General features: G+C 34.4%; 2 protein-coding genes across 4 annotated transcripts; one reads left to right on the top strand and one right to left on the bottom strand.

Moving 5' to 3' along the window:
• Positions 1–720: 720 nt before the first annotated feature.
• LOC130461911 (uncharacterized) lies at positions 721–5,479 on the bottom strand. 2 transcript variants are annotated; one of them, XM_056830203.1, is made up of 2 exons: positions 5,206–5,479; positions 721–4,065 (listed from the first exon to the last, which is right to left on the bottom strand). In XM_056830203.1, exon 2 carries the CDS (start codon positions 2,199–2,201, stop codon positions 783–785), a length of 1,419 nt encoding a protein of 472 aa, XP_056686181.1. In that variant the 5' UTR covers positions 2,202–4,065; positions 5,206–5,479; the 3' UTR covers positions 721–782. The 2 variants fall into 2 exon arrangements, with proteins under 2 accessions (XP_056686181.1, XP_056686182.1); XM_056830204.1 differs by having other exon boundaries at positions 721–2,890; positions 5,206–5,478.
• On the top strand, positions 4,558–15,764 carry LOC110778936 (uncharacterized). 2 transcript variants are annotated; one of them, XM_056830205.1, is made up of 3 exons: positions 4,558–4,986; positions 5,556–5,661; positions 15,384–15,764. In XM_056830205.1, the coding sequence occupies exons 1-3, from the start codon at positions 4,870–4,872 to the stop codon at positions 15,413–15,415; spliced, it is 255 nt and encodes an 84-aa protein (XP_056686183.1). In that variant the 5' UTR covers positions 4,558–4,869; the 3' UTR covers positions 15,416–15,764. The 2 variants fall into 2 exon arrangements, with proteins under 2 accessions (XP_056686183.1, XP_021839160.1); XM_021983468.2 differs by having other exon boundaries at positions 5,556–5,710.
• The last annotated feature ends 1,358 nt before the right edge of the window (positions 15,765–17,122 follow it).

The following is a 17,122-nucleotide window of genomic DNA, read 5'->3' as shown; positions in this document are numbered from 1 at the left end:
GAATCGGAAATATTAAATATTGTTCGTATCGGAAATAGATTCCGGAAATGGAAATTTAATCGGAAGCGTATCGTACGAATTAGCATCGGACGAGGCTTGCCGGACGAAGGCCCAGCACGAAGCCGGGGCCATCGCCCAGCAAGCATGCGCGCCACAAGCCCAGCCAAGGCAGCGCCCAGGCCTACCGCAAGGCAGGCCCAGCGCGCGCCAAGGGCCACGGCTGCGTGGGCCGTGCTGCGCGGGCTGCTGCTCGCACGCGCATGGGCAGCCCTTGTGGCTGCCGTGTGTGTGTGAGTTTGTGCTCATGCGTGATTCCTGAATCTACAAGAGTCAGTGTATGATTAAATTTCTATTCCTAATTGGATAAATTAATTAAATAGAATTCATGTAGGATTCTAATTCCAATTAATTCGCATCCTACTAGGATTACGATTCCTTTTCCATAACTCTATAAATAAAGGCCTAGGGGTCATAATTTATACAGAAGTTTCAAAGTATTCAAAAGTGAGTTTTTGAGAGAAAATTAAAACACATCTTGCTCATAAAGTGCCGAAATTTTCTAGTACCTTAAGGGCGATTCTAGTTGGTCAATCTTAAGGCGGATCCGGACGTGCTGTGGACTATCTACGGAGGGACGACACTTGGAGTCCTAAAAGACTTGTTCTTGTTCGGTTCGGGCGCAGCTAGGGAGGGCACGCAACAAAGAGTATGCATCTAAATTATGCTATATGATTATGTGTAAATAATATGTTGTCCTGGGTTAATGGTTGTTTCCGCATGATCTATGTAATGTCATATGTATCATAACCTAACACGGGCAGGGTGGTTTTCTCTTTGGAGAATGTTTCTTTTCCCTTGTCGCTCAACAGTTCTTTTAGATGCCCCCGTTTCAGGAGGTATGCGACCTCCTTTTTGAGGGAGATGCACTCCTCGGTTGTGTGGCCGTTGTCGCGGTGGAAGTCGCACCATTTGCTCATGTCCTTCATGGAGTCCGGTCTGTTGTTCTTCCGGGGCCATCTGACTGTTCCACCTACATTTTGAAGGGCGTTCACCACACCTCCAATGTCGACGTTGAAGCCGTAGTCGGAGATGTTAGGGTGTTCGACCCGCTCGTTCCTGTAAACATTGTTAGTATCATAATACTGATTGACACTTTGTACCTGGTTTTGCCGAACGTATGGTTGGTGTCGCCAGTTGTTGTTCCTCGGGGTGTACGATCTTCTGTCGCTGCTGCCCCCTGTCGATCGTTGAGATGCTGTTCGGATAACCTCGTCGTCTTCGATTCGCATCTGGGCGGTGGCCCTTGATCGCACCTCTTCGAAAGTTGCACAGGGGTATTTGGTTATTTCCCGGTATAGCTCCGAATTGGGGATGAGGCCTCTCTTGAACGCCTCAATAGCAGTCCTGACATCACAATTTTTTATACCAATTTTTTCACAATTAAAACGGTTAAAATAATCGCGTACCGACTCGGTTGGCCCTTGAACCAACCGATAGAGATCACTGGTTTGTTTTTCTAACTGGCGGCTGCTGGCGAATTGTTGGTAGAAGGCGTTGATGAGATCGGACAAACAGGAGATGGATCTGGGAAGGACCTTCGTGAGCCATTCCAAAGCCGCTCCATCAAGGGTGCCGCCGAAAGATTTGCACATAACAGGTTCCACTAGGTCGTGCGGAATCCCGATCTGCCACATGCGCTGCTTGTAGAAGTTGACGTGCCTATAGGGGTCGGATGTCCCGTCGTACAGGGTGGTCCAGGTTGGGAGTCGGAGTGTGTGCGGAACTGTCACTCTAGCGATCGCTTCGCAGAACGGCGACGCTGCATACCCGTCAGTCGGCTCGGTCTCTACTAGTGTAGGTGCCCCGGGGAACCTGGTCATCAACTTCATCAGGCGGGAATAGTGCTTCGTCATGCGTGCATCCATCTTGTTCAGGCGTTGGGTCACCGGATCGGGAGCTTCTCCGTCTTCTTCCTCACGGGTTTCCTCCTCATCGTCGGTCACATCTTCAAAGTCATCGGGCATCTCGAACGTTAGCTTTTTTGGCTTCCCACCTTTGTAGCGGGACTGGTGCTTGTTGCTCTTCACGGATTCGAGCTCTTTCTGGAGGGTTTCATTGGATGCCCTCTCTTGGGCTAGCTCGGCTTGGGCTTTCTCGTAAGCCGCTTTCATCTCTGCGATCGTCATCTCTCCAGTAGTCATGGTGAAAGGGGTGCTTTTGTGTAAAACCTAGTTAATGTCCCCACAGACGGCGCCAAACTGTTTATGCCAAAATTCGTATGGGGCCGACTTTCGGCTAGGATCGACACTAACTAAGCAAAGAATTAATAACACAAATAAAAAGGCACGACACAGAGAAGTGTTGACGCGGAAAACCCAGGAATAAGGTAAAAAACCGCGGATAGCTATGAGGCTATCAATCCACTAAGTATTCTGTATGATTGTTTATGCTCTTCTTTCTGAGAATTGATATTGAAAATCTAAAGTACAATAATGAATGCTAAAACAGTTGATAGCTTAAGAGTTAGAGTGCTTGAGTTCACGTGTCCCTTCATCATGCCGTTCTTTATGCTTTTATATGCCAAATGCTAACGGTTCTATCGGTTGGGAAGATCCCTGGAAGATAGGGATTTCTCCTTGGCCGTTGCTCACGTCTTCAACAAACTCCCTAGTCTTCGGTCAGAGCTTGGACCTTTTCCCATCTTATGACGGCGTGGCCCATGTTGGGCTTCTGGACTTGGAACTTGACCTATCTTCTCTTACTTGCTCAAGCGTTGTTCTTCTCTTGTCGCCAGAGCCCTGTCGCTGGTCTTACGTCGCCCAGGCTTTGTCGTCTGTCGCCTCACCTGACAGGCTCACTTGACACGACGCCACCTGCGACACGATGATACCTGGATGGCACGACAATATCAGACGTCAAAGCAGTTATGTCGTTAGTTCAATAAAGTGGGATAACAGTTCTCACCTTAAGATGGTTCTCATGTGAACCTAAATATATAAAATGTACAGTATGTTCCCAAACAACTTAAATTCGTGACCTTTTATAGGATCCTACTACATGTGCACCTAGTGTACAAGGCATCTTGTACACCATGCTTTTCTATTGGTTGAAATGACATATTTATCGTCTTTCATTCTCATTTTTTAGTGGGTTTGATGATGTGTCAACAAATTAATGGTGTTACAAATTAATCGTGTACACTAGGTGTACATGTAGCCTTTTCCCCTTTTATAAAAAAATTAAATTAAATTTAAAGCTGCTAATTGGTCTCGGGAAATCGAGAGAAGAGCTTTATTTATTAACTCGAGTAGCTTTAGCTTTGCCAAGGATATAGTTCATACCAACATTCTCCACCTAGGCACCCATTTTACCATGTGCATCCTTGACCGAAGGTCAATTGACAAATAATTTATCTCTCATAATTCTCCTTATTCCACCTCATATTCCACTAACTTGACATACCACTTGTTTAACTCTCTCATTTTTCTTCTACAATCTTGACTCAAGGTCATTAATTTCTCTTATCTACTTTTTTACTTTTACATATACTACACTTTAAATTCATCTACAAACACAATTATTAATTTTAACAAACAAATAAATATGAAATTAAATTAATATTACATATAAATAAAAATGTAACGTATAACCTTAAACATACATATATAGCACAATGAAGTAAAATTGATAAATAACTGACTATTAATTTATGATTGTTATCATGCAACAAAAAAAACATGAAATGTTGATTCCATGCATGCATACAGTACATGGAGAAAAATACGAATGCATTAATATTTTCATGCATACAACAAATATAAGCCTAATTAAAATTCCGTATGCAAACGGCTAATATTATGCAAGTGGCAGCTTCATCAGTCCCACATTCAATTTTAAGGAACTTGACCTTGGGTCACATATGCGACCCGGGTCAAGTTAATAAAATTTTGGCCCTTGTACGCTGTCAATATTGTAGTCATTTTGTCCTGTCAATAGTCACTTAACCCAAGCTACATGTCGAGGTTGTGTGTGCTCTTAGGCTCTGTTCTGTTCACCTTATTTCCACTTATTTCAGGAAAAATAAGTTCAGATAAGTTAAGTTAAGTTCAGATAAGTTCAAATAAGTTCAAATAAGATAAGTTCAGGAAAAATAAGGATTGACCAAGTAAAGTTTATAACTAAAATAAGTTTTGATAAGTTCTAATAAGTTCAGATAAGTTCAGATAAGTTCAGATAGGATAAGTTCAAGAAAAATAAGTGAAAATCAGGTGAATAGAACGCAACCTTAGCGTAACAATGTTGTTTGTACCAACATGTCAAACACTTATAAGTTTTATAAGCATCATTTTAAATACGGTAACTTTTGTGTAAGACCGCCTTACCGGAAAGACCAATTTGATTGTTTAACTAATTGGTTCCATTTCTTAATTAATTAGTTTTAGTTCTTAACTTATTAGTTTCATTGTTAAACTAATTGGTTTCAGTGCTTAACTAATTAGTTTTAGTGCTTAACTAATTGATTTCATTTTTTAACTTATATGACACCAATGTGATCTTTTGTGTAAGACTGCCTTACATAAAAGTTTGTATTTTAAATAGGTCAACCCATGTTATCCGCTATGAACAATACAGATCTAAATGCGCATAAATAAGGTTGACTTTGTTAAAAGAAAAAGTAAATTAAAAGAAGTAGTCAAATTATACTTATAAAAATTGTGGTAGTTTCTTGGTGTGGTACACGTATGTTCAATTCTTGCCCCTTGGGTATAAATTTGCCTCGTGATTGTGGCTTTGCCTTTTTGTTTAAAATCATTTAGTTTAAATTCAAAGTACAAAGAGATTTTTATCCGAAAGTTTGAAAGAAAAGAAATGTCGTTGGTGGAAATAACATGGGGAGTACTTGCAATTTTATCACCACTCATATTCGTTTGTATTGGACCTCTAGCAGTAGCGTTTTGTTCTTCAACAAGAGATGCACCGTTTCAGGTAATCATTTTCGGAGTATGTTGTTCATTTTAGACATTCCACCTCTATTTTCGCTATTTTTTAAACATCTCATATTTTAAACACCGCCAAATATTTACAAATTTCAAATCCCTAGTGTTTGGTTCAGGATTTTGCTTTTATGAGATTTGAGTTTAGAATGAACAAAACTCATGTGTAGTATTTGTTTAACAAATTACGTAGTAATTTCTAAACTCATACCTCAATTTAAAGGCAAGGAGCAGAGAAATCCAAGGTGAGGTGTGTATCACGCATACCAAACCAGCCTACTTTGATTCCTGAATAAAACCAAACACATGATAGTAAGAATAATGTTATAAACCCATACCTTCCTGGTTTCATTCCTGATTCGTAATTCATAATTGTCCTGCGAACTCTTTGATTATCGCCGGAATCCTAAAATATTAAATGGAAACTAGTAGAGCAGTACCAATAAGCTAAGATATATAGTCGACACAAATACAAAAGAAGGAACTAAAATGCTTTAAATACGAAGTATGTACAAATGTACAATTGAGATGTTGCTTACATATAAATTTATTCCTGTGTAGGAAGGTGATCTTTCCTCCATCATTGTTGGTACAATACTTCTTGCGGTTGTTCAAATGTGTACTTCTGGTTGGGTCGTTTGTAATTGGCATAAAACAATTCTTAAAGGTGGACTTCATTTTCGTAGATTCATACTTATTCTCCGTGTTTCCTCCTGGTATGTTAATATCTTTATTACTCCCTCTGGCTGGACCGGCTCCACCCCGTATTCATGGTCATCTATCTATCTATCTATATATCTATATATTATACTAAAAGAGAGGAAATCAATGTGGAGCTGACAAATGTCGCTCTCTGATTTGCCTCTCTTTTAATTAAAATAAATATATTTTTTAAAATATTCTCTGATATATATAGAATAATATCAAACTCTTAATTAAAGAAAATAAAATTATATCGTCATATATACTCAATACTCATATTCATCTTTATCTTTATACTAATTTATACGAAGTATATTGTGTTAATATATACTCAATACTCATATTCATCTTTATCTTTATACTAATTTATACGAAGTATATATTAACTAATGTGTGTAGCTTACCATATTGCAACAATCATTTTCATATTAAAGTTTAATATTTTTATGGTTTTTCTAAGCTAATAACCTATACACCTAAATGCATACGATAAGAATGATCCATTATTGAAAAAAGAAATGCCTAAATAAGCAATTACACCCCATATACTTGACCAAGTAAATTTTATCAGTTGTGTGAAAATTGTATTTTTGGAACTTACCGAAAACAATGCAAAGAAAAATACATGTGGGATATTTATCCTTAAATAGATATTATTTCCATGGCTGCCACCATTGGTAAAATCAATCTAGCGCTAGAGCAACAAACTCAACAAGATATTACACTCTTTAGTCTCCAAGTATCAACACCCGACATATGTGGAGTATATAAAGGAGATCGATGGCGGTTGTGTGAGTGTGTTTGTGCATAGGTTAGAAATATCGGAAAAATAAATAAATAAATAAATATTTTATAGGCTCGCATGAAAATTGAAATATTAATATGGGAGTACATATTGTATAACGAGTATCAATATGAATTGCAATAAAATTTTAAAAAATAAATCGCAACAATCTTTGACATAAAATATTTCACATGATCCAAACATATATATTTTCTCACATACAATATTATGGAAAACGTGTATATTCTCTAATCTATATTAACAAATTGAACAAAATGTGTACTAAGATGTACTACCTACGTTTCAAATGATCTTTACGGGTTACTTTTTGCATAAATATTAAAACAAATATGGAAAGTGTGTAAAAAGTTGGGTGCATATAATAAAATATGGATAAAGTAAGGTAGATGTGTAGAAATGTGGGTAAGAAGGGTAAGATAGTAAATTTTTATGTCGTAAAATAGAACAAAGAACAACTTAAAAACATTATGAAACAGACTAAAAAGAAAAGTGTAAAAATCATTTTGAAACGGAGATAGTATATTAATATTGAAATATGTTTTTGTATGGATATTTTGTTACAATTATACCCCATAAAAATAGATTAAATCGTAGTCTATTTCAATTTTCACTCTTTGATTTAATCACTTGATTAATATATAATTGTTTTTGGTGAGAATCGGTCACAAGAGCAATATAATTACAGAAGGAGGAGTGAGATTCGAACCTCAGATATATAGAAAGAAAAGAACCGCAATAAAACAAATAATGAGTATGATAGTAAGAGTAAGAATTAAACTTATAGACAATACATACGAAGTAGGTCACAATGTATGTAGTACATAGTTAAACAATATATAGATTAGGAAATTTTGGTATTTACTACCTTTAAAATACACCACTTTTGCATTTACTACCTTATGAAATTTTTATTTTAAATTACTACCTTAAACTTCCAGATTTTTTTTATTCACTACCACTTTACAGTTTTCTCATTTTAAAATTAAGATATCTCTTTCGTTTCTTAATCGTTTAAAGTGATTCGAAGTTCATTATTTTCCTTTTTCTATAGGGATTTCATTGAGAACGTCATTTCAAAAAAAATCGTTTGATAATTCATAAATATTTTAAACTTTTAAAAACAATATTTAATTTGTTTAAACTTTTACGAAATGTTAAAAAGTAAGATCCATATGGAATCCTTACATATAAATGAGAAGAATGAGTTTTGAATCACTTAATATGATTAAGAAACGAAAGAGATATCTCAATTTTAAAATGAGAAAACTGTAAAATGGTAGTGAATACAAAAAAAATGAAACTTTAAGGTAGTAATTTAAAATAAAATTTTCATAAGGTAGTAAATACAAAAGTGGTGTATTTTTAAGGTAGTAAATACCAAAAAATCCTATAGATTATGTTTTATCTTACACACCCTAAAACATTTAGAGTAAGATTTGAACTTGAGACCACAACTAGCTAGGTTAAAGAAAAATGTTTTAAATTTTAAAGATTTTTTTTAAAAAAAAAAGTAATTGGTATAACAATTACTCTTCTTTTCATATGAAAAATTACAATGAGAATAAGTCAAAGGGCATATGAACAACTGTCTGTATCCACCCTAATTAGATGAGAATTTTTGTTGGTGGAGGATCTAGGAAGTGGCGGCAGAAAGGACATATGATAAAAATTGCATTCGTCTAAGTATTTAATCTCCTTGCAATAAGTTTCATATGCAAAGATTGATAGTTTTTTGTTTTTGTTTTTTACACCTATGTATAATATTAACTCCTACGTAGTGTTATTCAAAATTCCTATTCAAAAATTTAGTGATGAAAATAGAAACATCCCAGTATAGTTCATCATCCAAACAAGAGAAAATAATGTGTTCAAGTATTACTTAGTCTTATCGATGTTGGACATCTGCCCCTAACTTGTATTATATATTATGTTTTATTCAAAATTACATTTTCTTCAATATCGCTAATGATTCATCAACCTTAGTCTCTTATAATTTGAATCCTAATATACTAATAACATATTCTATGAATTCTTACTCATAATAATAATAAGTGGTATTTGAATGGAGTATGAGATTGTTTTGAAACAATGTTAACAGTTGATCGATAATGGATAATTGTTTGAAAAATAATTATTTATGAGTTTTAATATTGTGTTAGATTTCTATTTAGACCAACTTTTGTAGATTGTCTATCATAAATAAACTTTATTTGGAAACTGGACTTAAACTGATTATTGCCTTTGATTATAGTTTCTTATGTTTTTTCTGCTCGGTATATTTGTCAAATGAGTCTATAGTAAATGGGTCGGGTTGACAGGTATACTGGGTTACATCATGTTCAATTTTATATTGGTTCAGGTTTTTAGTGTTTAGGCTCAAACAATATGGATAAATCAATAGCGTGATAAAATGGGTAAAGGGTTGTGCTTCGGGTCATGTGAATTTGGTTCCAAATTATAAAATCACAATTTCTAATATATTGAGGCCTTGATCAGGGGACGGCTAAGTCAATAACTAACTTTTAGAAGTGTTAAGAATTTAAGATTAGTAGCGGGATTAAACGGGCTATAGGTTATAAACGATTCGAATTAAATGGGATACAAGTTGTAAATAGTTCGGATTAAGTGGGTTACGGATTAAAACAATTCGGGTTGTACACAGGTTTTCCCTGGGTTCATACGGTTCGGATTGAAACAGATTAGGTCATTAACGGATTTTGAATCCATTCGGTTCGGATTCAAACGGATAGGGTTGCTGCGGAACGGTTTATTATCGGGTAGGATCTTAATCGGGTTAATATTTTCCGGTCGGTTTGGGTTGAATATAATCGGATCGGGTTTGCGTTCCAACTCGCGGGTTACTAACGGTTCATGTTCTAAACGATCGGACCAACCCAACGGGTTCAACGGTCCAGGTTGGGAATTTACATCTCTTATAGTATAGGATGATAATTGTTTGTTATACCTAACATGAAATCATGGGTGATGCATGAAAAGGAATAAAAAAAATCTATGTATTTTTCTATGTTTCTTTTCTAAATTAATTTAACTTTGCACTTAAAATTAAAATATATAAATCGTGCATCGCACGGGTCCTATACTAGTGTTTGACTAAAAACACGGATCATACGAAAAGTGGAATATAGTGGCCCTGTTTGGTAATTAGAGTTTAGCGTTTAGCTGTTTACTGTTTGCATTAGCAGTTAGCTGATTAGCTTTTTACTTAGCATATTTGACTGCGAATTTGACTAGCTGTTTATATAAATGTGTTTGGTAACACTTAGCTGATTGCTAATAGCTGATAACTATTAAATTGTGTAAAATGGCATTCATGGACATTAATTTCTATAACTAACACCATTTTTCTTAATAAAAATTTAGATGGTGTGTTGCTAATTTAATTACGATTATACGAATTGTAACTTTGGGCAAAACTAAATAGTTAGGTGGTGCAAAATGGGTATTTGTGTACTTGGAAGTTAAAAATGATATTACAATTAAAATTAAAGATAAATAAACTACTATTAAAATGAAAGACAAATAAATAAAAAGACAAAAGGTCTTGCGTGCACAAGGTGTACAATAAATTTATTGTACACCAAGATAACTTTAACCCTTTTTTTTATAACTTTAACCTAGTTTTGATTAACTTTTATATGATAGATAAATATTTTAAAGGGTTAAATGATTAATTTTATACATTATTAGTGATTTTGAAGAAATAAGTTATACTAAAATGAAAACATTTATCACTTACAAATATATAACTTTTACATATATAAGCTTAACTTTTAAGCATTATGACTTAACTTTTATTCCGGTGTACAATAACACCCATTGTAAATAAGAATTTGCGATAAAAAGAACTCTAAACAAAAACTCCAAATTGGTTTTCTATCTCCTTCGCTGTTTGAGTTCATCCGTAAAAGTAAATAAATTATCCACCTTCAAATCCTCAATATTGCTCAACTTCTTTTAGAGATCGATAATGTACAGCAGTAATTAATCATATAACTCTCTCTCCATCTTCAATGCCTGCTCACCATTTTTTTTTGAGAGGTAATGTTCTTCCCCTTTGTTTTAATGGAAAAACAATTATTAATCTAAACTCATAATTAATATTTATATTGAAGCTAATTCACAAACACATAGGGCAATGAAGTATTACGAAGTACTTGTATATATATGTAAAAGAAAAAAAATCAAGATCTGTTAATGGAGAAGATGAAAGAAGGTTGAAGGTGGGGGAAAAAATGACTTTTCAATTCTTCAATTTCAATCCTCTTTAACAAACGCTGCTCTTTCCACCGTTTTTGAAATTGGAGGATTTGGCACAATCCTCTATTTGAATACTGGCCCTGTTTGGTAATTAGATTATAGCGTTTAGCTGTTTACTGTTTACATTAGCAGATAGCTGATTACCTTTTTGTTTAGCAGATTTGACTGCGGATTTGACTAATTGTTTACATGAACTTGTTTGGTAAACTTAGAGGTTTTATAAAAGCTGTTCACTATTTAATTATGTAAAATGACATTTATGGACATTAGTCTTTTATAGCATATTTATTTTATTTGTTAATTGATTTGCTAATTTATACTCCGTATATTATTGTGTAGCTTTGAGTAAACAAATAATCCTAATACACAACTTGAAGGGGGGAAAAGAGGTAACAAAAAGGTGGGCAAACAGGAAGAATCTACTATGAAACCCACCCCTTAGGTAATTACGGAGTATAAAGAACCAATGAAAAATAAATAAATAAATAAAAATCTATGTAAAACTGGTAAACCCATAAACATCTTTGCATCTCCAGCTCTCCATCCGACTTTCGTCCATAAAGAAATTCCAACATCCTAATCTCCTCGATTAATTACTCTATATCAATCAACATCAACAACCATCAATGTCAACAATTCATTGAAACATCTTGATATAACTCAACATGCATCATACTCTTGAGGTAGAAGATGCAATTTTAATATTTCCAGGTATATCAAAATGTAAAATCGTAATTTTTTTTCTATAAATTTCTATTTGCAAATTTTTTTCCGGAAATAAAATAAATTCCATCAAACCAATGTTTTTCTTGCGTATTTATATAACCACATTCACAAACTAAGGGGAAAATAGTAACATTCTTAAAGAAAAAAGAACTCAGATCTGTTAATGGAGGTGGGATTAGAGGGGATGAGTGAAGATGGGGTTAAATTAGACTTTTCAAATCCAATTATTTCAATCCTCCATTTGAAACGCTGCTCTTAGCAACGTTTTTCAAATTGGAGTATTTGGTCCAATCCTCCATTTAAATCCTCTGTTTACCAAACACCACTATTAGAGGTTTGACTAGTCAAAACCTCTAATATCCTCCCAAACCTCTAATATCCTTCCAAACCTCTCTCTACCAAACACCCCCACTCTGTTTACCAAACACCCCTATTAGAGATTTTGACTAGTCAAATCTTCCCAAAACGCTCTCTACCAAACAATGCCAGTGTACAGAGTATATAAAAGAGGAATATAGTACATTTATAATAGATTTATATAGGGAAAGTGGAGCATAGTACATTTATAATAGATTTATGCAGGAAAAGTGGAATATAGTACATGAGAAATGAGAATAAAATACATGGAAAAATGGAATATATGGAACACATGTTTTTCTTTTGTTGTGTTTTTAATGCATTTTTAATTAAAAAAAAAATTATGTCCAGAAATAGAAACAGGAAGAATAAATAGGAACGTTATTTCAGAAAACAGGAAGATCATTTAGGAACGGAGGAATTACATGAAAAGTGGAGAACTTAATGGACAAAATAGAAACAACACTATAATTTTAAGAGGCCCAATTAGAAAAACAAAACTATAAGTATGGGATGAAGAGAGTAGTTTTTTATTATACATTTTTATAAATGCAATGAGTAAAATTATAAATTATACACCTTAGAGAAGATAATAGGGGGAGAGTTTACAAAGATATTTGCAAAACCATAAAACTTCAGGGTTTCTTTTTTAAGGGAACTTAGACCATGTATAGTTTACCTTATTTTATAACCTTATTATTTATTTTAGATCATACCGGGTCTGAAAAAATAGGTTCAGATCGTAGTACAAAGTATTTTTTTTATTTTTATTATTATTATTATTATTATTATTATTATTATTATTATTATTTTGGATTACCAATATCATCATCATCATCATCATTATTATTATTATTATTATTATTATTATTATTATTATTATTATTATTATTATTATTATTATTATTCGTTGTTGTTGTTGTTGTGATCTACTTCCTCTAGTCCATATTGTTTCTCATGTTTACTATTTATATGGTCAAAGTTTAAAAACTTTGACATTAGTTAGTAGTATAATTAATAGAGAAAAAAATAATAACTTGTGGGATCTCATTGGATTCCTTTCAATGTAATTTTCTAAACATCAAAATTTTACTAATGCAAAATTAAAAATATTAATAGTCAAAGTAGTGCATTGAAGACCGCACATAATGAGAAAGTGATCGAGGAACATCATGGAACAAAGGGAGTATTGTTTAAGGCATGTTAAAAGAAACATTAACAAAATATTCAAATTAACATATCCGTCATGTTCAAATCATGTCCATATCAAAACCGGTATGTCCGCATCATGTTAAGATTTGAACAAATTTTTCTATATCTGAATTTACCTGTGCATTAGACCTGATCAAAAGGCGGGTTGGGCCGGGCCGAGGGAACAACAATCTGTCCATTATGTCGGGCCTGGTCGGGCCAAGTTTCGGGCCAAATTTGTGTGCACAAAACCCGTTATTTCGAGCCAAAATTAGCGGGCTTTTTGGGCCATTTTCGGGCCGAACCAAACTTAGAACTAAAATTGTTGTTTTACATTGCCCAAAACCCGCAAATTTTTTAAAAAAGTTTGGGTCGGGCCGGTCCGGGCCCGAAAATGAGAATTAACGTTAGTTAACCCCATACGCGACCTGACAACCATGACCAATGTAAACCCAAACCCCCACCCACACATATCTCCTTCCCTTGACATGGCACCCAAAATATAACCTCCAGCATTGCTAACACCACAAGGACAATCGTCTACCTAATGAACAAAATTGGCCAGACGAGGAAATGCCATTAACACGCATTACCTCCATAAACTTATTAACTAGTCCCAACATTCCTATCCTAGACTTCTGAATTAGGATTTCCCACGTACATAGGAGTCCCTAAAACTTTAACCAAACCTACAACAATCTCATATGGGGAAACAACCAACCTAAACACAGAGAAGCAACACCAAGCTACCCAAAACAAGCTGACCCAAAATAAACATACCAATAGACCAACGACTAAACCAATGAACAAACTAAGCAGGGACATAACCATGGTCATCAAACCCATTAATCTAAAACCAACTACACTAACCATCAAACAACTAACTAATTAAACTAATTAATTAACTTAACAAATTAGAAGGCTAGAAAAGAGGAAGAGGTACACCACTTACAACCACGCAATTTAGACATCCGTGACAAAGATCAGTTAAACCCTCGAACTTGACTACTCCAAAACTGATAGCAGACACCTATGTTACTCAGACACGAGTGTCGGTGTCGTGTCCGACAAGGTGTCGGAGTATCCGACACCGCGATCTAAATATTTGCAGACACTCCGACACAGTCAAAGGAGTGTCTTGACTTGTGTTTTAGACACGGCTCTTAGACAAAGTGTCGATAAAAAATAGCGACACTTTTTGTAAAAGTTTTAAAATAACTATTAAATTAATAATAAAATAAAGATTAAAATATTAATAAATAATAAAATAAAAATAACAAAATAAGATAAAAGGTCGTGAAAGAGTTGAAAAGTCATTATATAATCCCTCAAAAAGTAAACATATAATAAATAAATAAATAAATAAATATAAAAAAGCTGAAATGAATAAATGATATCACGTGGGTTTGTTCCCTCTTCCCACATACTCCTGACAGACCCACACCTTAGGTCTTTATTTTTAATAAAGGTCAAAAAGAAAAGAAAAAGGAGCAAAGCCCAATAAATCAGTAAACCACGCCCACCACTCCACCAACGCTAAACAGAAAACTCCTTCAACGCAAAACAGAGGATGAAGACCGCCGGAAATCATGGATGATTCTGAAACATGAGTGAAATCAAAGATTGAAGAGTACAGTACGCACGATTTTTTATCTACAATAAAAGCCCCAATGTGTTTTTTCTTCTCTCGTCTTCCCCGGCCTTCAATTTCTAGATCTAGGGTTTCGAATTTGAATTTTTTTACTCAATTTTTTTTTTTTGCTTCCGATTTCGACACTGCATTTCGGACTCTTTTCCGACACCGGTATCGACACCTCCCCGGACACGTGTCGTGTGTCGTGTCGTGGGTCGGGTCGTGTCGACACCGACACCAGCCGTCCGATGAAGTGTCGGAGTAACGTAGGCAGACACTAAACCAGCTTTCACCTTTTATTGTCAAGATCGGCGTTTTTCCGATACCACAAGACAACAGTGACCAGGTTAGCTCCAATTGATTTTGGATCTGATTTGAAGGGGATTCCGGCCACTCAAAATTGGAGGTACTCTCGTCGTCGTAGTCTTGTGGTATCAGGAAAAACTCCGGTCTTGACGATAAAGGAGAGGTCTTGACGACCGGGGTTTAAATTGTTTTGGATCTGATTTAGGACAAATTGTTTTTTAGGTGGTAAAAAACAACTTTTATAATTTTTTTAGGTGGTGAAATATAATTTCTGTTTTTTTTTATAGTAAAAAATAACTTTTTGATTTTTTTTAGGTGGTAAAAAACAATTTGTCCTATCATTTAATTATTTTTTATCCCCATTTTAAAAGAAATTGTGGAATAATTGCAGGTTGGCATTTTTTACAACAATCAAAGGAATGACAGCTACAACCATTTGCGTGGACAACAATGATTTCATTTTATATAACCAATTTTGCATTTTCATCAAGAGATCACTCTTTTTTGTCAATGCAAATCCTCTTTTTTGGAGTATAATGTGCATTTTCATCAATTTTGTTAGTTTCATATCCATAGGCTGAGATTATAAAAATCATCTACAAATCTATTATTACTACGGAGTATATATTAAAAGACACACCAGGAATGACACGTGTCAATTCCTGGTGAGTCCTTAGTATTTTTTTCCTTTTTTTTCCACCAATTTTTTTTTACTATAGTTGAAAGAATCTTATCATTCCTATTTTTTTTAAATATAAAAAACCATTCGTTACATAATTGTTATTCTTTATCAAATTTTTATTTTCTATAAATAAATTAACTATTTGTACATACTCCATATTATGTTGCGGAGTATATAATATCTTTACATTATTACTCTTATCAACATATGGCCACGTATATCTTTTGCACTATAATATTTTTTTTATAACTTCATTTTTGAACAATCAATCAATAATGTACGTGACACTTATTTGTGAGAGTTTTTCTGGCCACATTTTTTTTACTAACAAAATAAATAACTGGAACTATCAGTCAGTCAATCAATCAATTACTATATACTAGACCTGGCAAACAGATCGTTTGGATGAATCAGGTCATTTCAGGTCAATTTTGCTTCGGGCCGGGTTCGGATATGAGTCGAAATTTTGAGAAATTTGTAGCAATTAGTATTGTGTTTTACTCCGTATTACATTTTATGCATTTAATAAGTATTAAAAAGCGGGCTCAAGAAAATTATTTAAAAATCCGATACTCGATCATATATTCGGTCTATAACATAAGGTATCCGGATAATTTTGGCCTTTTAGGTACCAAATCAGATGCTTCATCCAAAATTTTGGATAAAGGGTACTGTAGACACCTAATTTGTGTCTCGCCTTTGGGATGATGACGATACCATTATCCTTGTTAGTTAATTGGAGTAACTCCAGGCGGAAATGAAGGAAATAATGTCCTTGGTCCAAGTATGCATTTAATGTTAAGTCTAATAAATGCGGTTCAGTATTAATTGACAAGTTAATAAATTCAGTAAGATCAAGTGAGCTGAATGCCTAGCTAGAGGCCGCTTCAGTTCAAGTGGAATTAATGATATTAATCCACAGCTTACTCTTGACTTAACCCGTAGGGTCACACAAATAGTACGTAAACGGATCAAGTATTTAATGGCATTAAATACTCCATCTATGGATATTCGGAATATACGGATCTTGGTTTCAGTGGGAGCTAAGATCTTCAAAGGCAAACAATGAATACTCCGGAAACGATGATATTGTCGGAAACGGAAATATGGATCGTATCGGAAATATAAATATTATCCAAGTCGTAGATGTTGCCGGAAACGGAAACATGGTACGTATCGGAAAATATTATCGGAAATGGAAATATTGCCGGAATAGGAAATATTGCCGGAAACGGAAATATTGTCAGAATCGGAAATATTATCGAAATCGGAAAATAATTCCGGAAACGGAAATATTAAATATTTGTTCGAAACGGAAATTAATTCCGGAATCGGAAATATTAAATATTGTTCGTATCGGAAATGAATTCCGGAATCGAGAATTTAATCGGAAGCGTATCGTACGAATTAGCATCGGACGAGGCCTGCCAGACGAAGGCCCAGCACGA

This window comes from Spinacia oleracea, chromosome 5, assembly GCF_020520425.1.
Source record: "Spinacia oleracea cultivar Varoflay chromosome 5, BTI_SOV_V1, whole genome shotgun sequence".
NCBI classification, from domain to species: Eukaryota; Viridiplantae; Streptophyta; class Magnoliopsida; order Caryophyllales; family Amaranthaceae; genus Spinacia; species Spinacia oleracea.
The sequence above is the reverse complement of the archived record's forward strand: the minus strand, read 5'-3'. Positions and strand labels throughout refer to the sequence as shown.